The 24,061-nt window shown below is 43.7% G+C and overlaps 1 protein-coding gene across 1 annotated transcript; it reads left to right on the forward strand.

Annotated features, from left to right (window-relative positions):
- Positions 1-839: 839 nt before the first annotated feature.
- Positions 840-24,061, forward strand: LOC117487476 (protein NLRC3-like; the record flags this gene model as incomplete). Its single annotated transcript, XM_034136106.1, has 5 exons — positions 840-2,551; positions 16,678-16,851; positions 17,128-17,301; positions 22,854-23,027; positions 23,899-24,061. Coding segments are annotated over 5 exons (2,397 nt in total), but the record flags the coding sequence as incomplete, so codon positions are not given.

Consider the following 24,061-nt stretch of genomic DNA (forward strand, 5'->3'; position numbering starts at 1 on the left):
GAACGGGGAAAAGACAGAATTAATTGGGTGTCGTCAGCGTAGCAATGGTATGAAAAACCATGCGGGCTAATGACCGATCCGAGCGAGTTTGTGTACAGAGAGAAGAGGAGGGAACCAAGGACAGAGCCCTGAGGGACCCCTGTAGTTAATTGACAAGGGTCGGACTCAGAACCTCTCCAAGTTACCCTGTAGGTGAGGTCTTCGAGGTATGATGTGAGGAGAGAAAGTGCAGAGCCTGAAACTCCAAGTTCTTGGAGAGTGTGAAGGAGGATCTGATGGTTCACCGTGTTGAATGCAGCAGACAGGTCCAAAAGGATGATGACAAAGGAGAGGGAGGCTGCTTTAACAGTGTGCAGTTCCTCAGAGACAGCAAGGAGAGCAGTTTCTGTGGAGTGACCTGCCTTGAAACCAGACTGGTGCGGATCAAGAAGGTTGTTCTGATGGAAAAATCACATATTTCCTTCTCTTTCAGCAGATAGTGGTCTGCAGGAGGTTTTATCAAATCAAATCAAAATCAAATCAGGTTTTATTTATATAGCACATTTAAAAGCGATTTTTGGTCGAGCCAAAGTGCTGTACATGTAATAAAAACACATTACTACAATCACAATAAAAGACAATAAATTACAACAGATATATATAACAAATAAAATTAAAATAAATAAAAAATAAAACAAACACAAGGAACAGTCAGGAGTCGTGCTCCGCTCTAACTAGAAAGCCAGAGAGAAGAAGTGTGTTTTTAGTGTAGATTTAAAAACCCCTTTTTTGTTTTAGATGAACATAGGATCAGTCTGAGGAGGAGATGTGAACGTGTGACTGAAGGAACTGATCAAAGTGAAACCCTCCTCAACAGGATCTTCACTGAGCTCTACATCACACAAGGCCAGAGTGAAGAGGTTAATACCCAACATGAGGTGAGGCAGCTAGAGACAGCTTCCAAGAAAGAGACCCTCCATGAAACTCCAATCAAGTGCCAGGACATCTTTAAAGCCTTACCTGACCAACAGACTCACATCAGAGCGGTCCTGACCAACGGAGTCGCTGGAGTTGGAAAAACCTTCTCAGTGCAGAAGTTCACTCTGGACTGGGCCGAGGGTTTGGAAAACCAAGATGTCAGTCTGGTGATCCCGCTCTCCTTCAGGGAGCTGAACCTGATCAAAGGTGAGCAGTACAGTCTTCTCAGGCTGCTCCATGTTTTCCATCCAACCTTACAGAAGGTCACAGCAGAGCAGCTGGCTGTCTGTAAAGTGCTGCTCATCTTTGACGGCCTGGATGAAAGCAGACTTTCTCTGGACTTCAGAAACAATGAGGTTGTGTCTGATGTCTCTCAGCAGTCCTCAGTCAACGTGCTGCTGACAAACCTCATCAGGGGGAAGCTGCTTCCCTCTGCTCTCGTCTGGATAACTTCCAGACCTGCAGCGGCCAATCAGATCCCTCCTGAGTGTGTGGACAGGGTAACAGAAGTACGAGGCTTCACTGACGCCCAGAAGGAGGAGTACTTCAGGAAGAGATCGAGTGATGAAGACCTGTCCAGCAGAATCATCTCTCACATCAAGAGCTCCAGGAGCCTCCACATCATGTGTATGATCCCAGTCTTCTGCTGGATCACTGCTGCAGTTCTGGACCACATGTTGACTACAGACCAGAGAGGAGAGCTGCCCCAGACCCTCACTGACATGTACTCTCACTTCCTGCTGGTCCAGACCAAGAGGAAGAAGCAGAAGTATGAAGAGGGACATGAGACGAGTCCACAGCAGCTGACGGAGGCTGACAGGGAGGTTCTTCTGAAGCTGGGGAGGCTGGCGTTTGAACATCTGGAGAAAGGAGACATCATGTTCTACCAAGAAGACCTGCAGCGCTGTGGTCTTGGTGTCACCGAGGCCTTGGTGCACTCAGGAGTTTGTACACAGATCTTCAAAAGAGAGAGAGTGATCTTCAGGAAAACAGTCTACTGCTTTGTTCATCTGAGCATTCAGGAGTTTCTGGCGGCAGTCTACATGTTGCACTGTTACACCAATAGAGACACAGAGGTACTGAAGGACTTTCTGCAGGGAGACTATAACAACATCAGTGATCAGCATTACCCATCCCTGGATGTCTTCCTGGAGAGAGCCATGGAGAAATCCCTCCAAAGTGAAAATGGCCACCTGGACCTGTTTGTCCGCTTTCTCCACGGCCTCTCTCTGGAGTCCAACCAGAGACTGTTAGGAGGCCTGCTGGGTCGCACAGACAACAGACCAGAAATCATTGAGAGAGCCATCAACAACCTGAAGGAGATGAGAGGTTCTTCCTCTCCTGACAGGAGCATCAACATCTTCCACTGTCTGACAGAGATGAAGGACTGCTCAGTACATCAGGAGATCACAGAGTTCCTGAAGTCAGAGAACAGATCAGAGAAGAAACTCTCTGCGATCCACTGCTCTGCTCTGGCCTACATGCTGCAGATGTCAGAGGAGGTTCTGGATGAGTTGGACCTGGATAAGTACAAAACATCAGAGGACGGACGCTGGAGACTGATTCCAGCTGTGAGGAACTGCAGGAAGGCCAAGTAAGTCCAGATGTGATTAATAGGGATGCTCCGATCGATCGGTCACCGATCGAGATCTGCCGATACTCACTCTCTACCGATCGATCGGTGCTCTCTAAACATGCCGATCGCGAGGGCCGATCGCATGACGTAAAATACATGACACTTTTCTCTGTACGCGGCAAAACAAGCTCGCCAAAATGGCTTCACCGGTCTGGCATTATTTTAAGTTGTCCGAAAAAGACAGTAAAATAGCGGTATGCAACGTGTGTGTGAAGCAGAAATCCTGCAGCTCCACCCGCTGTGACGGGCGGTGTGAGCGGAGCGAAACACACAAGAGTTAGACCTAACACACTTAGCTATTTTATCTACCTCTGGAACAAGCTAAACTAGTTATAAATATGTTTATTCTTCACTGTCGGCCTCACACATTACTGGATCAGCGAGCTGCATGAGATACTGACGGGCTGTCAGGAGACGGAGAGAGGGGGAGAGAGAGGGAGAGAGAGGGGGAGAGAGAGGGGGAGAGAGAGGGGGAGAGAGCTTGCTAATTTCTCCCGTGGTATTATCCAAAGTGAATGTAAACTTGAATAATATACATCATTTGAATGTAATAATTAAGTTGATTGTTGTTTGTGGAAGCTCCAGTGAATGAGCATTAACTGAGTTTTAAACATCACTTTAAATGGAAGATTTAAAGTGATGTTTAAATCTTCCATTTAGGCCCCGCCCACTCGATCGGATCGGCAATCGGTATCGGCAGATACTGATTCCGGCGATCGGCCCCAAAATTGGCGATCGGAGCATCCCTAGTGATTAACTTTATAAACTAATGTGGATCAGGAGTTTCATTATTCAAATAAACACTATAACATTTCTGCTGTTTAAATACTGAGAGAGCAAAATAAAACCAACACTGTTTTGCTATTTATTTATAATAATAGTTAAACTGAACCGTTTCTCTCTTCATATTGAGTGATGGAGGCGACATGTCAAACAGGTCCGTGTTTTTTTCAGGTCAGTTCGATTTTTCGTTTAAACCAAAAGCCAAAAAAGAAAATACCAGCCTTTTTTCGTTTTTGATTTAAAACGAAAAAACTGAAAACCAAAGCCATTTTCCCGCTTTTTTTGTCTGAATCAACAGACGGATAATGACAACACCTAATTAAAAAAAGTTCCGTGTACGTTTTGTTAGTTTGATTTTTCGTTTTAAATCAAAAACGAAAAAACTGGTTTTCCCGTTTCTGTTGTCTGAATCAAAAAACGGATAACAAGAAGACCTAATTAAAATAACGATCCGATTTTGGTTTTTGATAACTTCATTCAATTTTCCATTTTGTATTGAAGAATGAAGAAAAGCATTCCGGTGGACCGGAAGTTAAAGAACATATTTTAAAATAAAAGACACAAGGATATAATGGCAATGCTGTAATTGTTCAATCCTGGAACCCAGAAGTCTGACGAGGATACGTTTATTTCTGCATTCACATGCAGATATGCGTTTATAGAGATTAATACAAGTATGCAAGCTCTGTGCATAACTTTATTTCACTGACTTCCGGTTTGTACGACTTTCGGTTTGTACTGTGTCTGTAAATCCAGTGTCCAGCTTGTCGCTGTGTGACACCATAGACTGGGGACAACGTCATGTTTGTTGCATACCTGCAAGATTTACCTGTGACAAATGTCAGCGATGTGCCTAAGACCAGCATCTGGGAATGTTAAGCCCTCCCACTATTTTCCAAGAGGGCGTTGCCAGATTTTCAATTTCAGGATTTAACCAGGAGATGGCGCTTCATTCACAAATACAGAAAGACAACTTTTCATGGACTTTCAGTTTTGTTTAGAAGAGCATTTGAACACATCAATATTTTAGATCAAATAAAGTATATCTAATCTTGTAATTCAATAATATATAGTCTTTATATATTAAATAATCATAATAATAATAATGTAAATGTTTACATTACAATTCTTTATTTGTTTACCTACGCTGTAAAATGTATTATCTTGTACGATGTGAGGGTCTAAGGACAGAGGGTGTCGTTTTCTCATACTGATATTCTGAACAAACTGTGCTGTTGTATTTGCTGTAAAGTGTCTTTACTGTAGGGTATTTTTATTATATGTACAGCACTTTGGCTCGACCAAAAATCGTTTAAAAATATGCTATATAAATAAAACTTGATTTGATTTGATTTGATGCTCATACTTTTACCTTTACAATCGTTTGCTTTAATATGCAGTATATTTTTGGTATATTTTTGTGTTTGCTTCCTCCTGCTCCCTTTCGGACACATACTGTATGATTTATTATTATTATTAATATGAAGATATTATTAAGATAAGATGTTACTTTATTGATTGAACATTTTAGTTTAGAATGTGCTATCCCACGGTAATTCAGAAGGCTCACAGGTCACATTCCGACCATTATTTAAAACAATAGGTGCTTTCATAATAATGATGAGAAACTATGAAATAAGAAATGAATCAAATTAAAATGTAATTATCATATCATATATGATATAGTGTATTGCATTATTAAGTAATATCATACATTAACCCCATTATAGCAGATGCCACATTGAATGGATGAACACATTTATGCATCAATAATTACAACAGAGTATTTCTAAATACAAGTTGTAAAAATACTTATATGTATTTAATACTAATAACATAATGATTCATTTTACTTTCAGATGATAATACTTTTCAGGGTTAGGGTTAGGTCCGGTCTGACAGCGCTTAGCTCTCTGCTGCAGAGAGAAAGAGAATTCACTGCTCTAAACAAAGTCAAAAATCAACATACAGTAGGGGGGTGGGGGATGGTGAACGGTATGGTCAATGTTTGTAAACACAATCCCCAGGATGTGGGACACTGAAAAGTCTATGTTAAAAAGCCTCAGTCACCTTAATTGATTTGATTTGATGCTCATACTTTTACCTTTACAATCGTTTGCTTTAATATTATTTCTAAATACAAGTTGTAAAAATACTTATATGTATTTAATACTAATAACATATGATTAATTTTACTTTCAGATGATAATACTTTTCAGGGTTTGGGTTAGGTCCAGTCTGACAGCACTTAGCTCTCTGCTGCAGAGAGGAAGAGAAGATCACTGCTCTAAACAAAGTCAAAAATCATACATCCAAACGGAATAAATATAATTAATTATTATTAATACATTAAGTCTTGTTAATTGTTTTTCACTTTTATTAAATGTTTGATATTTCCGGCACAGACCCTTTCCCTTGAAAAAGAGATCTATGATCTCAATGGGACCAATCTGGTTAAATAAAGGTTTGAAATTAAATGAAATGAAATTCATACCGGCAATGCGCGATAGAAACAACAGAAACTGCGACAGCATAAATATGCGAACACAAACCTACAGACTGCTGGAGAAGAGATATCACAGGGGGGGGTTGGGACACACACATTCCGATGGCCAATTAGTTTTAAACAAAGAGTATACTCAACATAGGCCTACAGTAGGCAGGGGGGTGGGGGCTGGTGAACGGTATGGTCAATGTTTGTAAACACTGTGACATTTTGACTTTATTTGATCATTTCAGTTAAAAACTAACGTTCATATTTCTCTTTTTGATAAGGGAATGCTCTGGTTTTTGGACAAAATTAACATGGGATCACTCCCGTCACCGGACGTACTTCGTCTCACTGGAATAGTAACGGTCATAGTGAATATAAAATCGTCCCCATGTATCCGGCCAATGACGGGAGAGTTTTGAAAGAGACAAAACACTGTTCCATACATTTAAAAACACTTAAACAATTAAACAATGTTTACCTGCCAACAAGCAGCAGTGTGCTGTCATTTCAAACATGTTACCCCACTGTTTAACACAGTTTTACCTGTGTTTTGAAGACTCTTTCCTGGGTCATTCTGTGCTCCAATGTGTCCTCTTTCTCCCCCCCTGGGTGTGTGTGAGACAAGTCAAGTGAGTCAGGCTGCCAACAAGCAGCAGTGTGCTGTCATTTCAAACATGTTACCCCACTGTTTAACACAGTTTTACCTGTGTTTTGAAGACTCTTTCCTGGGTCATTCTGTGCTCCAATGTGTCCTCTTTCTCCCCCCCTGGGTGTGTGTGAGACAAGTCAAGTGAGTCAGGCTGCCAACAAGCAGCAGTGTGCTGTCATTTCAAACATGTTACCCCACTGTTTAACACAGTTTTACCTGTGTTTTGAAGACTCTTTCCTGGGTCAATGTGTCCTCTTTCTCCCCCCCTGGGTGTGTGTGAGACAAGTCAAGTGAGTCAGGCTGCCAACAAGCAGCAGTGTGCTGTCATTTCAAACATGTTACCCCACTGTTTAACACAGTTTTACCTGTGTTTTGAAGACTCTTTCCTGGGTCAATGTGTCCTCTTTCTCCCCCCCTGGGTGTGTGTGAGACAAGTCAAGTGAGTCAGGCTGCCAACAAGCAGCAGTGTGCTGTCATTTCAAACATGTTACCCCACTGTTTAACACAGTTTTACCTGTGTTTTGAAGACTCTTTCCTGGGTCATTCTGTGCTCCAATGTGTCCTCTTTCTCCCCCCCTGGGTGTGTGTGAGACAAGTCAAGTGAGTCAGGCTGCCAACAAGCAGCAGTGTGCTGTCATTTCAAACATGTTACCCCACTGTTTAACACACTTTTACCTGTGTTTTGAAGACTCTTTCCTGGGTCATTGTGTGCTCACCAGGGGCACGAGAATACCCTCCACAGAAGGGGTCGTGGTTCCGTGAAGAAGGCCGAATTTGGGTGCTCATAGGCAGCCTGCTGCAGAGTCATTTTCAGGCTCCTCTCCACAATTGTCCCCCTAAAATGATTTAAAATCATTATTTTTGCATTTAAATGCATTTATTCTATCATTTATATGGTTCCCCAACACAATGCACATAGTCTGGAGCTCACTGGGGTCCTGCATATAATTTAATCAGGCGTTTTAACACTTTTTCCCATGAAAATGATTTTTAATCACTATCATGGGGCTATGAAAATAAAATTCCGGGTAATGCAGAGCACAAGTGCACCTTTTACTATTTAAATGTATTTGTATTATATATATTTGGGCTAGAAAGGTGACCTCTCTGGGTGATTTAGTCAGTTTATGGAGCTTAGCCCACAAATCCTGGATGATCCAGGCCGAATTTGGGTGCTCATAGGCGGCCTGCCAGGCGCCCCCACCCGTGGAAAGCAAAAGAAATTGAAGAAAACGCTTAATTATAACTTAAAATAATCAAAAATGAAGTTTTGAAAAATTGTCAAAAAAATGACAGAGTGCCAACGGGAGAAGGGGCCAGACTATTGGCGCTTCAGGCCGATTTTTCCCCTTCTCCGATGGTTGGTACAACGGAGAAGGGGAAAAAGTCCCTGGGCTTCATTTCCACTTCTCTGTTAAAAAGATTCATCCATACTTTTCAAACTACCGTCTGCACGAAATCGGAAACCCAGTTTTTGGGTGCACTCAGAAAAATAACGGCTGTTGCAAATCATGGAAGAATGTATCCGCTCACCAAGCACTTTGAGTGGGCCTAATTTTGTGGCGCAAGGACCCCCCAGCCTGGTTCTCTCAATACTTAAAGTTTGACATGGAGGAATGCGAGGGCACTTTGCAGGTGACTCTACCCGATTATGAGACACTATTTTGGGACGTATTTTTTACATTTCTCTGGTTCTCCAAATAGTTTAAGTTCGACATTTTGAGCCATGGAGGAATGCGAGGGCACTTTGCAGGTGACTCTACCCGATTTTGAGACACTATTTTGGGGCGTATTTTTTACATTTCTCTGGTTCTCCAAATAGTTTAAGTTCGACATTTTGAGCCATGGAGGAATGCGAGGGCACTTTCCAGGTGACTCTACCCGATTTTGAGGCACTATTTTGGGGTATAATTTTTACATTTTGACCCCTTTGCCCGGTTATCACCAAAGTTGAGTTGGATGATTTCGACCATGGAGGAATGTCAGGGGAGTCCGCGGGGGACTCCTGCGGGGTCATGAGGCACTATTTTGGGGTACAATTTTTACATTTTGACCCCTTTTCCCGGTTCTCACCAAAGTTGAGTTGGATGATTTCGACCATGGAGGAATGTCAGGGGAGTCCGCGGGGGACTCCTGCGGGGTCATGAGGCACTATTTTCGGACACTTTTTTCCCATTTTCCCCCCTTTTGCCTGGTTCTTTTTATTTTTATTTTTTTTCCTGTTTTGGCCCGTTTGACCCGGTTCCTTCTGCCGGGGGCACTGCCCGGTCCCGGGTGCCCCCCCCAGGGCTCGCGTACAGCCGTTTCACCCCCCACATTGACGGATTTTGACCCCTTTGCCCGGTTCTCACCAAAGTTGAGTGTGATGATTGCTGAGTCATGATGCACTATTTTGGGGTACATTTCCCCCATTATCAACACGGACTAGAGATGTCTCGGAGATGGCTCGGAGCCCACACCCTGGTTCTATGTAACCCTGGAGGAATGTCACATGAGTCGACAGGGGACTGCTGCTGGCTAATGAAGGACTATTTTGGGGTACATTTCCCCCATTATCAACACGGACTAGAGATGTCTCGGAGATGGCTTGGAGCCCACACCCTGGTTCTATGTAACCCTGGAGGAATGTCACATGAGTCGACAGGGGACTGCTGCTGGCTAATGAAGGACTATTTTGGGGTACATTTCCCCCATTATCAACACGGACTAGAGATGTCTCGGAGATGGCTCGGAGCCCACACCCTGGTTCTATGTAACCCTGGAGGAATGTCACATGAGTCGACAGGGGACTGCTGCTGGCTAATGAAGGACTATTTTGGGGTACATTTCCCCCATTATCAACACGGACTAGAGATGTCTCGGAGATGGCTCGGAGCCCACACCCTGGTTCTATGTAACCCTGGAGGAATGTCACATGAGTCGACAGGGGACTGCTGCTGGCTAATGAAGGACTATTTTGGGGTACATTTCCCCCATTATCAACACGGACTAGAGATGTCTCGGAGATGGCTCGGAGCCCACACCCTGGTTCTATGTAACCCTGGAGGAATGTCACATGAGTCGACAGGGGACTGCTGCTGGCTAATGAAGGACTATTTTGGGGTACTTTTTTTTCATTTTCACCCAAATTTCCCTGGATGAAATATTTTTTAGTTTTTTTAGTTTTTAGCCCAGTTTTGGCCACAGCGTTGCCTGGAGGATAGGACCGAGATATGACAGACTCTCTGGCCGCCTCACAAGTCACTATTGTCGGACACTTTCTTTGCTTTACCCCGGTTCTATCACTCTTTCCTCCTTTGACCATACAACCCGTTTCCTGCTGGGGTGGTGCCTGGTTCCGGGGTACCCCAAACCCTCTCATGGTCGGGGCACCATGTATTGATGCATCGGACCCAATGTTGCCATCACCAGCCCCGCGTTGGTGCGGAAGTGGGACCATCTGACCCGGTGGTAACCCAATACTTCCCTTCGTCCATGCACCATGAATTGATGCATCGGACCCAGTGTCGCAACCACCGCTCACGCTAACGCATATAAACGGAGAACTATAACATAATTTTGATCAAAATCATTATGTGTGTTTCAGGAAGGATGTCATCTGAATGCCCGGTGTGCAGACTCTTCTATCTGGCATTGAACAAACACCTTAAGCACAAGCATGCAGTGCGGAACTTGGAGGAGAGGGGAATCCTCCTGAAAATAGCCAGTGGAAGGATAAATGTTCGGACCAAACCCTGTCCCATCGCTGGGTGTTCGTACGCTGGGAAGAGACTGGACCGTCATGTAAAACATGACCACCCTGAGTTGTCCCGACATAAGGCACATCAGGTCATGGCAAGGCTGAAGCATAGTGTGGCACTGCAGTTGCTCCATGACCTCCGTGAGACTAACCCCATCATTGGAATGGCTACATCATTGGATATAGACAATGAGGAGGAATACCCCGGGCACCCTCCACCCTTCTCCCCACATACCGAGTGTGACAACGAGGACTGCAGGCAGGTGATGCTGGAAAATGTGGCATTGAGGGCTCAGAAGGATGCCCTCAATGATGAGGTGAAGACCCTGCGCTCCAGGCTGAAAAAGGAGCTAAAACCCAGGAAGCAGAGTGCTGCTGTTCTTGAGGAAGAGGACGAATGTATACGATTTAAGGGCCTGGCAATCCCAAATACCTCCGGCATAAACACAGTAGCCTCAGGCAGCAATACCCCTGTGAAGAGCCCGGTGAAGACTGTCATGCAGTCCCCAGTAACCTCCGGTAGCGAGACCCCTGTGAGGAGCCCGGTGAAGACTGTCATGCTTGCAGTAGCCTCCGGTGGGAAGAGACCGGTCAAGAACCCTGTGAAGAGCCCAATGAAGACTGTCATGCTTGCAGTAGCCTCCGGTGGAAAGAGACCGGTCAAGAACCCTGTGAAGAGCCCAGTGAAGACTGTCATATTACCAGTTTCCTCCGGTAGCGAGACCCCTGAGAAGAGCCCGGTGAAGACTGTCATGTTTGCAGTAGCCTCCAGTAGCGAGACCCCTGTGAAGACCCCGGTGAAGACTGTCATGTTTGCAGTAGCCTCCGGTAGCGAGACCCCTGTGAAGACCCCGGTGGAAACTGTCATGTTTGCAGTAGCCTCCGGTAGCGAGACCCCTGTGAAGACCCCGGTGGAAACTGTCATGTTTGCAGTAGCCTCCGGTAGCGAGACCCCTGTGAAGACCCCGGTGGAAACTGTCATGTTTGCAGTAGCCTCCGGTAGCGAGACCCCTGTGAAGACCCCGGTGGAAACTGTCATGTTTGCAGTAGCCTCCGGTAGCGAGACCCCTGTATGCCGGAAGACCCGTGCCTCTAAGCTGGCTAATGACTTGCCCTCTCCCTCAAATTACTGGTCCACTGGGTGTGGACGGGGGAATACCATGCGTGAAATCACGTTGCCTAGAAGCATGGAGGCGTACCTTCAGACATACTTGGATCACTGTTTGGGTGTCGCTCCGACAGTAAAACAGAAAGACAATGTTGTGTCGAAGATCAGCCGGATAAAGAACTTCATAGTATACATGGCCCATGGTGTTAACCGCCTGTCAGACTGGCTGTTCCTAAGAAACATGAAGATGATCCGTGGCTGGAGCGAGTATATTGTAAAGCCGGGCCGGGCAGTCACAACATCAGAGTTCTTCCTGAAGAATGTGCACCAGTTCATGGGGTACATGTCTGAGTCAAAGCCCCGGGGATGCAAGCTCACCCAGTCTGATATGACCCACATAATGAGAGAGGTGAAAGCCAACATGAAACACTTGAATAAGGCAGTCACTCTACATCAGTTTAAGGTGAAGAGGAACAAACTGGATCGTCTGCCGAGCCAGGCGGAGCTTCTCGCCGCCATGGCGGCCGCTGAGAAGCGCATCCCGGAGCTCCTCGACCTGATGGCCGGCACGCCGACCTCAACCACCCAGAAGCTTCTCTATGGCTATCTCACCCTCCATTGGAGCCTCCTGTATGGCCACCGTACGGGCGTGTACGCAAACATGAAAAACAGTGAGGTCTTAGAGGCAGCCATAAGGGGAACTGCTGAGGGCTACATCATCCATGTGCAGGATCACAAGACGGCCAAGACATATGGCGAAGCACAGCTGGCGCTTACAGTAGAGGAGTTTAGCTGGGTCATGCGGTGGATGGGGATTAAAGAGGCATTGCTGGGTCCTCAGAATGAATTCTTCCTTTTCACAAGGGGGAATCGGGCCTCCAAGAACCTGAACGCTCACTTGAAGAGGGCATGGGCTGATGCTGGGCTAGAAACAGCCGTCACCTTCACAATCCTGCGCACTGCCCTGGCTGACAATATCAAGCATCACCAAGATCCAGAAAGCCGGTCGATTCTCGCCAGGTTTATGTGTCACGACGTAACCACGGCGGACCGGTTCTACGCGAATGCGCCAGGTATAAAGGAGGCATTGAGAATCCGCTCCATGTTCAGGGCGTCATCAGATGCGGCAGCAGCTGCATCATCATCAGAAGGATGTCTACCGCTGTCAGATGGGGAGACCTCCGAAGAGGGCTGCTATAACAGTACAGCTCTATCATCTTCACCTGATGGGTCATTGGAGCGGCAGCAGCAGCGGAAGCGGAAGCGGGAGGGAAAGAGGCCAATGAAGTCGGGACCGGGGCTGGTTGACACTCCTGATGATGGGGCAGGGGCCGTGGACTCAACCTGTTTGCCCTGGTGCACCGTAAGAATTAGACGCCTAATTTGGTCCCCTGAATCCCGCTAAACATTGTGAATATGTATACCGTGTATATAATTATTATTATAATCCTGTGTATACATTTTGTAAATAGTACAATATCTCCAGGGCGCATAACTGCACTTTACAAGCCAGGAAAGGTGCCAGAATCCTGGGCATACATTTTGTTAATAGTGCAACACCTCCAGGGCGCATAACTGCACTTTAAAACGTAGGTTAAGAAATTTAGTAGTACTGTTATAGCAGCAGTAGTACGTGTAAATAGTTTATGTTTTAGCCTCTGTGTACTGTGTTTTTTAATAAAATAAAAAATAAAAAAAAAAACAATAACCTTGATGGTTACCAGGGGCAGAAAAAGTGCCACTTTCCATCAGCACCGGGGAGGCACTCTCCTTGGTGCTGAACCCTGTGATGAGCGCTCAAGTGTTGGCGGAGGAGGTGTAAGCCAGAGGAGGGTGAACAAAAGTTAAAGTGTTTGAACCTCCAGCCCAGAAGGGGGGGTGATGCCGTGAAGAAGGCCGAATATGGATGCTGATGGGCGGACACAGAAGCACCATAAAACCACCCCCTTGTAAGACCACCAGGGGCACGAGAATACCCTACACAGAAGGGGGGGTGATGCCGTGAAGAAGGCCGAATATGGATGCTGATGGGCGGACACAGAAGCACCATAAAACCACCCCCTTGTAAGGTCACCAGGGGCACGAGAATACCCTCCAGCCCAGAAGGGGGGGTGATGCCGTGAAGAAGGCCGAATATGGATGCTGATGGGCGGACACAGAAGCACCATAAAACCACCCCCTTGTAAGGTCACCAGGGGCACGAGGTTCTGGTGGGTGTGAATACCTGTGTTTAGTCCGTGGGGGAGTGCTTAACTGTGGGGGCCCGGGGACTCAGGGTGTGCAAGGTTATGGAGGTCCCACTGTTAGGGGCCCATGCTGGAGGTAATTAGTCCGTCCTTGGGGCTCTGTGAGCGGGCAAAAAGAGGTGATTTCCCCCTGGTCTCTGCTGGAGGTGCAGATTCCCACTGTTAGGGGCCCATGCTGGAGGTAATTAGTCCGTCCTTGGGGCTCTGTGAGCGGGCAGAGAGAGGTGATTTTCCCCTGGTCTCTGCTGGAGCTGTGAAAGAAACAGAGTCCCACTGTTATGGGGACATGCTGGAGGTAATTAGTCCGTCCTTGGGGCTCTGTGAGGGGGCAGAGAGAGGTGATTTCCCCCTGGTCTCTGCTGGAGGTGCAGAGTCCCACTGTTAGGGGGCCCATGCTGGAGGTAATTAGTCCGTCCTTGGGGCTCTGTGAGCGGGCAGAGAGAGGTGATTTTCCCCTGGTCTCTGCTGGAGCTGTGAAAGAAACAGAGTCCCACTGTTATGGGGACATGCTGGAGGTAATTAGTCCGTCCTTGGGGCTCTGTGAGCGGGCAGAGAGAGGTGATTTTCCCCTGGTCTCTGCTGGAGCTGTGAAAGAAACAGAGTCCCACTGTTATGGGGACATGCTGGAGGTAATTAGTCCGTCCTTGGGGCTCTGTGAGGGGGCAGAGAGAGGTGATTTCCCCCTGGTCTCTGCTGGAGGTGCAGAGTCCCACTGTTAGGGGCCCATGCTGGAGGTAATTAGTCCGTCCTTGGGGCTCTGTGAGCGGGCAGAGAGAGGTGATTTCCCCCTGGTCTCTGCTGGAGGTGCAGAGTCCCACTGTTAGGGGCCCATGCTGGAGGTAATTAGTCCGTCCTTCGGGGCTCTGTGAGCGGGCAATGAGAGGTGATTTTCCCGGTCTCCGCCCTGGAGGTGTGAAATAAACAGAGTCCCACTGTTAGGGACTGGTGCTGGAGGTCTCTAGTCCGTCCTTTGGGGCTCTGTGAGCGGGCAGAGAGAGGTGATTTCCCCCTGGTCTCTCCTGGAGGTGTGAAATAAACAGAGTGCTACATTTTGTAAATAGTGCAATATCTCCAGGGCGCATAACTGCACTTTACAAGCCAGAAATAATGTTTAAATGGTCGGGGAAAGTATTTTTAAATGTCTGGAAGAGAGTTTTAGACAGTCATTTTGCACGAAATCATTTAACATAGACGCTCTCCTGAAAATGCACAGAATATGTGCTTTTTCAGGAGACCGTCAATGTTAAATGATTTCGTGCAAAATGACTGGCTAAAACCTCGGAATAAGTGTTTGAAAGGCGGGGAAAAGTTGTTTAAAATAGTCTGATACCTCCAGGGCGCATCACCAAAAATGTACAAGCCAGGGAAGATGCCTGAATCCCGGATACTTTAGGTCTGTCACTTAGGGTGACCGCACCACTCCGACGCTCCCGAGAGCGGACGTCCATTGTTTGTAAGGCACCTAAGAGGGAGAAGAGAAATATGAATATGTTAGTGGCTGACCCAGCCCCATGGTCTGTCACAGTAGTGCGGGAAAGAGAAGTGCACTGTTTTGCCTGGCTGGATTTGTAATTTACAGGAAAGGAGTGCGCGCTACTAAAGAGACACGCTACCATGGAAACCAAACAATGGTGTAGCTGTATTGAAGTCCGAGTGGAAACAGTCATATTTGGAGCGTTATGTTAGAATGAAACAGCCAGGTCGTGACTCACAAAAAAAAAGTGTTACTTCACTAACTGTAAGCTTGTCACTCAGAGTAACCTACAGTTAACTTAGCTGCTGGAGAAGAAAGATCAGCGGGTGGAGAGAGCTGTGGCTGATGGACCATTAGGTGTGTAAACACACAGCTGAGAGCTGCCGTTTCATTCTAACTGTTTAAAAAACGGTAACAACGGACTATTTTTCTTAGCGGATGCATGTCAATTTAAATCAATACATACTACTATTTTTTAAATCAATAAAAACATTTTCTAAATCCATAAAAGCATTTAAATTAATATTGGGAGTCATGTCATTACTTTGTTGAGAATTTGGCCATGTAATAAGCGGGATGATTTGCAGCGACTTGGTCATTATGGGGAAAATAATACCCATGACAAGGCTCCATTAAAATATAAATATTTTTTGTGAATTACTGAGGCATTTTAATAACATTTTAATGAAGTTGAATACAGTATATTCATATTTGTCAGTGATTTCATGTCAATTCGGCGAACATAAACATAAATGATCGTGGTGAAGATGATTAAATTAGGATTAAAAATCGAGAGCCGGCTGCATTTCCTCTCGTTCGTTTTTTTCGACTAAACAACATTATTTTGTTAAATAACAACATGGTGATGTTTTGCAAATGATTACATGTCTCTTATTTAGCACTGACTATGATCCTATCCGTGACATATGGATCTTAACAAAGATCCGCTATACAGTAGTACCAGACATACTGCACATCCAGCTTACTGTATCGAAGTTGATTTCACATGAGCTCCAGTGTGGAACCCCACTGCACCCCCTGGTGGATCAATGATCCATTGCAGCTGGCTTCACAATAATTACATTTATTTATCACGGGGGCGGTCTCAAGTGAAACTGGAGGTTGTCTCTTCCATCGCGGGCAGATCACGGGCAGACCCCGTGCCGACCACGGCCCTCGCGTTTCAAACTGTCCTAAATGAGCTGCTACATCTGTATGTGTATGGTTTCTGCTCAGCGCATTCTCTCCAGCATTTTGAAGAGAGGGTTTGTTTGTATTTACTTTGAATCTGGGGTGTCTTAAAGTATTGAATTAAAAGCTTCATGTGTATTCTTTCCAGTAGTTTGAGTTGGTTGTGTTAAGAATGTTTTTGCACATTTGTTCCCAATCTACTACTGGTATATTGCAGGATCATTCATTTTCCCATTTATTTTTTACATTAATAATACTGTGTTCATCTTGATTTTATATTAAATGGACTAACAGCAAAGGTCTATCAGAACATGTCAAAGCTTTTTTCATCAAATACTTGAGGTTAATATAATGTTTCCTCCTTTTTTTAACACATGTTGTAATATCTGTTTTATTATAGACTTTATGGCTATGAACTCTCAGAGACTCACTATGAAGTCGTGGCCTCAGCTCTGAAGTCTGACCCCTCCCATCTGAGAGATCTGGACCTGAGTTACAACGATCTGGATGATTCAGGAGTGAAGCTGCTGAGTTCTGGACTAAAGAGTCCAAACTGCAGACTGGAGGCTCTCAGGTCAGTTCACTGACTGCAGTTCATATTGATCTGTTTGTGATTTTCTGAATTTGAACAAATACAATGTTATTTTAATTGTTTCCGTTTTTGGGGAGGCGGGTGGTGCAGTGGGTTGTGCATTGGTGTTCGGATCAGGGGGTCACAGGTTCAAACCCCACTGCAGTTAATCATCACTGACATTAAAACCATGTTTAACTCTGAACAGATTATTAAACCTGGAGTTATTTCAAACAGGAACATTGTTTTCTAAAGTTACATCATGTTTTCTTTATTCAGACTGATTAACTGCAGTTTGTCAGAGATCAGCTGTTCTGCTCTGATCTCAGCTCTGAAGTCCAACTCCTCCCATCTGAGAGATCTGGACCTGAGTGACAACGATCTGCAGGATTCAGGAGTGGAGCTGCTGAGAGATCTTCTGGAGAGTCCAGACTGCAGACTGGAGACTGTCAGGTCAGTAAGAGGTCTCTGCTGGTTCACCAGTATTGTACAGCCCTTTAAATCATTCGGCAAAGAAGTGGAATTATTTGGCGAATGATTTAACCAGTTAAGCCCCATGTCCCCGTTAACAGGGGCATGACGCAACATCTTGCAAGAAACAGCGTCTGAGGGCTTCTTAACATTTAACAAACTATGAATGTGTCATACTCACTTAACGGGAAGAAACTCAGCTATCAGACAATATTAACAATTTTTAGCTAAACAAAACACAAGGGTAATAACAAAAGCTCTGAATTAGCCCTGAGCGAAAAAATGCTTACGCACTTAGCAAAGAACTCAGGTAAAATACCCTTATTACTTATCGGAACTGCACAAACGAGATATTGATTAGCAAAATGAGATTACACAGATTCCAGACATATAGGTATCATCACTGAGCAATCAGAACTTGTGGCATGAGAAGCAAAACCAGACATCACAACACGTAGCTTTACGGGGGAAATACGGGACTATTGTCTTACCTTATGCTGTTTCTGATCAAAAGTTATGTTCAATGGCATTAAAACAATAACAACGCTGCTGAAAGTTAATCCATAGGTTAATTCAATGTGTCTGTGTCACTTTGAAATTATTACTGATAATCCATCATTCCATATTTATGTCAAAAACTGAGTTTTCATATGTAGCTGCTATCATGCTACCAGAGTGTATGACAGCTTCCTGTTTTGGACATTCTGGGTACGCATCTCTCATTCACCAATGGTAATGTTTAGACGGATTTTTAGGAACTTCCCCTCGATTATATTGGCTCTAACGGTTAAAAAGAGATGTCAATCATCAAAATCGACCGAGGGGGGCCAAAGATATGAAAATCCACCCAAATGACCCCAGAAGTGGGTTTTTTTCTTCTAAACCTCTCTAAAAAGGTCAAATGTCACTTGTGTTGCATTAATCTTGATACAGGGTACTTATTATATGTTATAGTTTGGATTCCTAAAGCTTTTAGTCTACTATCCCATCATTCAAGGGTAGTTTTCACTATAAGTAATGTGTTTTGTTTTGGACGGACACTAACATTTAAATGTTTTTACTATGTTCAATCTGAATTTACGTTTTTTTACTTTTCTACATCCAACTCACAGGTTTATCATTGCTTTGAGAAAAAAGATTATTAATTTACCCCTTTTAGAAGTGAAGATATAGTCATTTTTTTCTGGGAATGTCATTTTCGAGCCTGGGGCCTGAAGAACAGGCTCGGGGCTTAACTGGTTAAAGAGCTGTAAGATCATTTTTATGTTTAAGAAAATGTATAAAGAAAGCGTAATTAGACAGTATGAAGTTGACTTTTGATTGTGTTCTGGCTTTATGTTTCAGTATTTGTAAGCAACTGTGACTGAAAGAATATTGCTTTTATTTATTTTTTTATGGTTATTTCATTTTTATTTTTTACAATGTGAATAATGGAGCTCAAGTAATATCTGTTACGAGCCAGCTGATCTTTGTTGACAAGAGTTGTGATTTCCTGACCAGTCTCGACGCACATTTGTTTTTCTCTCCACAATTTCTCACACACAAACTTTCTACATGGGAAATACGCAGCTTCGCCTTTCATGGAGTATTCAAGCCAGGGTCGGTTTCGGTACCATGAGCTGGCAAAACTATGTTTTTTTCCCGGAGAAGAGCCGAGAGGGGAAACTATTCGGGACTACCTGTTTTGGTTTATCCAAGCCAAGGTCCTCTGGAACTAGAAAACTAAAATCTCCAAGATCGCACAGACTTTCTTTCAGAATTTCATAGCAAAATAAAAAAATGATATTACACTAATCTCTCAACATAGATTAATACGAAAATAGATATTAGGACAAAGCCCTACAAATAACAACACTAAACATAACTAGAGAATGCAATTCCTGAAGAAATTGCTAGTGGGAATGCTTTATGCTGAAAAGCTGACGCTGAACTGCTATGCTGAAATGTAATGTGTAAGAAGAAAGTGAAGAATTTAGATTTAAATGATACATAAACACTGGGGTCTTGAATTTGTGATAAGAGAAGAAAAGAAAAAGTAAAAAGGCTTGGAAAAGCAGCAGAATATTTGAACTGCAAACTCTTGAACTAACTTGATGGCGAGTGATCTGTCGCCATGACAACGGCATTTGATGACACCCCATAATACGCTTAGATGTGTTGATGGCTGCATCGTTACCAAACCTGTGAAGTTTTGGGCTGTTTGGAGCATTTTCATTGAAGTTATGAGAAAACCGTGTTGCATGGCCAGCATTGTGTTGCCATGGCAACGGCATTTGAAGAAATCTGAAAACTGTCACGTAGATGTCTTCACAGCTGGACTGTTAGCACACGTGAAGTTTGAGCACCTTTTGACCATTTTCATAGGAGTTATAGCAATATCGTGTTTTACGGCGAGGGATGCGTTGCTATGGCAACAGCTTTTGAGAAAAACTCACTAATGGGACATAGACATGTTGCGGGCTGGACCATTAACCATTATCTGAAGTCTGGTGCTGTTTTGACCATTTTCATAGGAGTTACGACAACAATGTGTTTTATGGCGAGGGATGCGTTTCCATGGAAACAGCATATGATGAAACCCCATAATTGACGTAGAGCTGTTGAGGGCCGGACCATTAACCATTATCTGAAGTCTGGTGCTGTTTTGACCATTTCATAGGAGTTACGACAACATCATGTTTTTTGGCGAGGGATGCGTTTCCATGGAAACAGCATATGGTGAGATTTCAGATTTGGCGTAGAGCTGTTGAGGCATGGACCGGTGATATACAAGTGAAGTTTGGGGGACGATCGGTCCGTGTCCATTGGAGTTACAGCGACATCGTGTTTTTTTTTGGCAGATCAGGTTGCATTTACAATGGGCCTTAACCCTTATGTTGTGTTCGGGTCTCCCATGACCCGTTTCAAGTTAAAATTATATAATAACTACGCTCTAGTTTTTTTTATCTGAACAAGGCTTCATGATATCCTCCACAACAGCTACATAAACACTACAAAACAGATTTTGACAATTTTTGCCAAGTCTGAAGGTTTCTAAATAAAAAAGTGTATAATTTGGTGTTCGGGTCAAATGTGGCCCAATCAAGATTCATCTTAGACTTTAGACACCCCCCCCCCCCCCTTCATCAACTGTAACAATAATTTTTCGCAGCATGCACCTGGTCTTCCCTCCCTCTGCCCCCCTCCCCCCACGGGAACTCGACCTTTCTCAAAGAATATGTACACTAACACTTGAACCTGAACTCACACATGCACGTGTGCAATATGTGGTGTAATGTGTTTTGGGCCATAACATTAAATTACAACAGGATTGTACGGTTATGAATGCATTATAAGTTAGTTATGATGTAGTTAAAACAATATTGGATAATAGTCTTTTTTTTTGTGTGTTTTGGACTGAGATAAATCATGGGTCAAAATTGACCCCCGAACACCATGAACGGTAACAGCTTTTGAACACAACACAAGGGTTAATGGAGACATGTCGAAAGTGTTTGTCACTTCATGCCCTCAAGAGGCATTTTGTTTAATTATTTTTGCTTAATCTTTTTTAATTTTCCAACCTAGGAGAGGATTTCCTACATTCTTCATGAAAAATGATGTCCCAGGAGTGTAGGGTTTGGGAATTATGGCAGGTTTAAAAAAGAATATGAAGGCAAATTTCAAGCTGTCCTCCACTCTAGCTGTGACATCACACACTCTAGCCTTAACGAGCTGCCCAAATACACACTAATGTTAAAATCTGAAGAAGGCCTCTCTACTAAGGTCTGAACAATGTTCATTATCTCTAAAAGTATGAATCTGATTTAAAAGTTGTTTAATAAGAATAATGTCAGAAAGATGTATAACATTTTAAAGTTGGAATGAGGTTTCTGAGTGAAAGTATGAAGGAACAGTTAGCAGTTGAAGTCGCATGAAGATTTTTCAAGTCTGAAGAGTTTCTCCATTGACTTCCATGTTAAAAATGTGATGAATTCTGGGATATATCTAGGGAATTATGAAAGTTATGAATGAGAAAAGTAATAGCTATCGATTCCCGCTCGAGCTGAACGTTTTGATGCTTGAACGGAGTTTCTGCGATGTGGAATGTGGGAGAAGAAGAGGGACAAAATAACCCGGCGGAATAATAATAAAGAATTTCGTCCATAGAAGAACAAGTAGATAATGCTGTATCAACATTCCCAATAAATAATAAAACAATTCAATGTTTTTAATCAGCCCTGATTTCTCATGGGCCCAAATCCTGGATGGGCGGGCCCCCTACGTTAATAACTTACATCCATAGAGTTATAAATGTCCTTATATTCATATTTCATTTTTAAGAGTAAGAAGTAAGAACTGCAGACATACATGTTGACTGTTTCTTAAAGGGGACCTATCATGCAAAATGCACTTTTGTACGTCTTGTATACATGAATATGTGTCCCCGGTGTTCCAGGGAACTCACCAAGTGTCAGAAAACACAACCCTCTCTATTTTCCTCCATACCCAAATCTCTAAAAAAGGGGCTGCAACGGATCTGATAAAAACTGATCCAGATTTGAACACTGTCCTGACGTCAGGACGGTGGCGCTACGGCTATTGGGCCAACTCCACCAATCAGGAGGACACAGCCACGGCCATTGCCGTTCGAAAGCGCTGGAGATGCTGTAGTACATATGCCAGGCCAGTAGATGGTGCTGTTCTCACTGAATCTGCCCTTGCAGAGCAGAGCTAAAAAAAAAGTGCAAATTGAGCGAAATGAGGCATGGCTAAAATGCATGATCTGTTTGGTATTTTGAAAAGAAAAAAGTATAAATATGCCTTATATAGGTATGGTCCTACACTATATTATTCAAATATAGCATGATAGGTCCACTTTAAAGGAACTGTAATAGATGTTAGTTGTGAAAAGTAAATCTATGTATTTCATATTTAGTAAACGATAACGTCTGAACAAAGGTCATCTGAAGTCATTTTAGTTTTACGTTGTGGTGGGAATTTATTCATCAAATGTGGAGAGATAATCAAACCATTCAGCTGTCTTTGTGGTATCTTATTTCTTGAAGAAAGTTCAGTCAGTCACACAGACAGCATACAGTCTGCAGAGTGGAAGAGAAAGAGTAGAGTTTGGGTTGCATATTTAAACACAGAGAGAGGAGAAAGGGAGGGGGGAAGCTTGGTGATGATGAAGGAGCATTCTGGGAGTTAGGGAGTTAGGGAGGCCGTATCAAGAAGTCCTCAGTTCACCTGAGGTGAAGGTCATACTGTTGGTGCACATAGAGAGTCACTAACAACACTGCAACACATCTTCTTCATAAGGACTTTCCCCAAGCTTAGCTAAGAAGTGTGAGAAGTAGTAAATATAGATAAACATTAGCAAATAAGAATCACACAATGATATTATTAAAGTAAGTAAGTGAGTATAATATTACATACATGATAAAGTTCACTTTCTGAAGTAGACAGATTTTTCTGTTCAGATTCATTTAAATGTTGAGTAACATCTGATTGGATTATAAACAGGGTTTTATCCTCATGTTTTCTTTATTCAGACTGAGGAGCTGCAGGTTGTCAGAGATCAGCTGTTCTGCTCTGGCCTCAGCTCTGAAGTCCAACCCCTCCCATCTGAGACATCTGGACCTGAGAGACAATGATCTGCAGGATTCAGGAGTGGAGCTGCTGAGAGATCTTCTGGAGAGTCCAGACTGCAGACTGGAGACTCTCAGGTCAATTCACTGACTCTCTGTTACTGCTGGAGATCTCACATGTTCACTTTGTCATTGAACCTCATTTATATTAATTAATAACTTACATCCATAAAGTTGTAAATGTCCTTATATTCATATTTCATTTTTTAAAAGTAAGAAGAAAGAACTGCAGACATAAATGTTGACTGTAATATATGTTAGTTGTAAAAAGTAAATCTATGTATTCAATATTTTGTAAACAATAACATCTGAATAAAGGTCTTCTAAAGTAATATTAGTTTTACATGATAAAGTTTACTTTCTGAAGTAGACAGATTTTTCTGTTCCCATTCATTTAAAGGGGACCCATCATGCAAAATGCACTTTTGTACGTCTTTTATACATGAATATGTGTCCCCGGTGTTCCAGGGAACTCACCAAGTGTCAGAAAACACAACCCTCTCTATTTTCCTCCATACCCAAATCTCTAAAAAAAGGGGCTGCAACGGATCTGATAAAAACTGATCCAGATTTGAACACTGTCCTGACGTCAGGACGGTGGCGCTACGGCTATTGGGCCAACTCCACCAATCAGGAGGAGACAGCCACGGCCATTGCCGTTCGAAAGCGCTGGAGACGCTGTAGTACATATGCCAGGCCAGTAGGTGGTGCTGTTCTCACAGAATCAGCCCTTGCAAAAACAGGGGTAAAATTGAGCGAAATGAGGCATGGCTAAAATGCATGATCTGTTTGGTATTTTGAAAAAAAAAAAAGTATAAATATGCCTTATATAGGTATGGTCCTACACTATATTATTATAATATAGCATGATAGGTCCACTTTAAATGTTGAGTAACATCTGATTGGATTATAAACAGATTTTTATCCTCATCATGTTTTCTTTATTCAGTCTGAGGGGCTGCAGTTTGTCAGAGATCAGCTGTTCTGCTCTGGCCTCAGCTCTGAAGTCCAACATCCATCTGAGAGATCTGGACCTGAGTGACAACGCTCTGCAGGATTCAGGAGAGGAGCTGCTGAGAGATCTTCTGGAGAGTCCAGACTGCAGACTGGAG

This window comes from Trematomus bernacchii, unplaced genomic scaffold (assembly GCF_902827165.1).
Source record: "Trematomus bernacchii unplaced genomic scaffold, fTreBer1.1, whole genome shotgun sequence".
Taxonomy (NCBI): domain Eukaryota; kingdom Metazoa; phylum Chordata; class Actinopteri; order Perciformes; family Nototheniidae; genus Trematomus; species Trematomus bernacchii.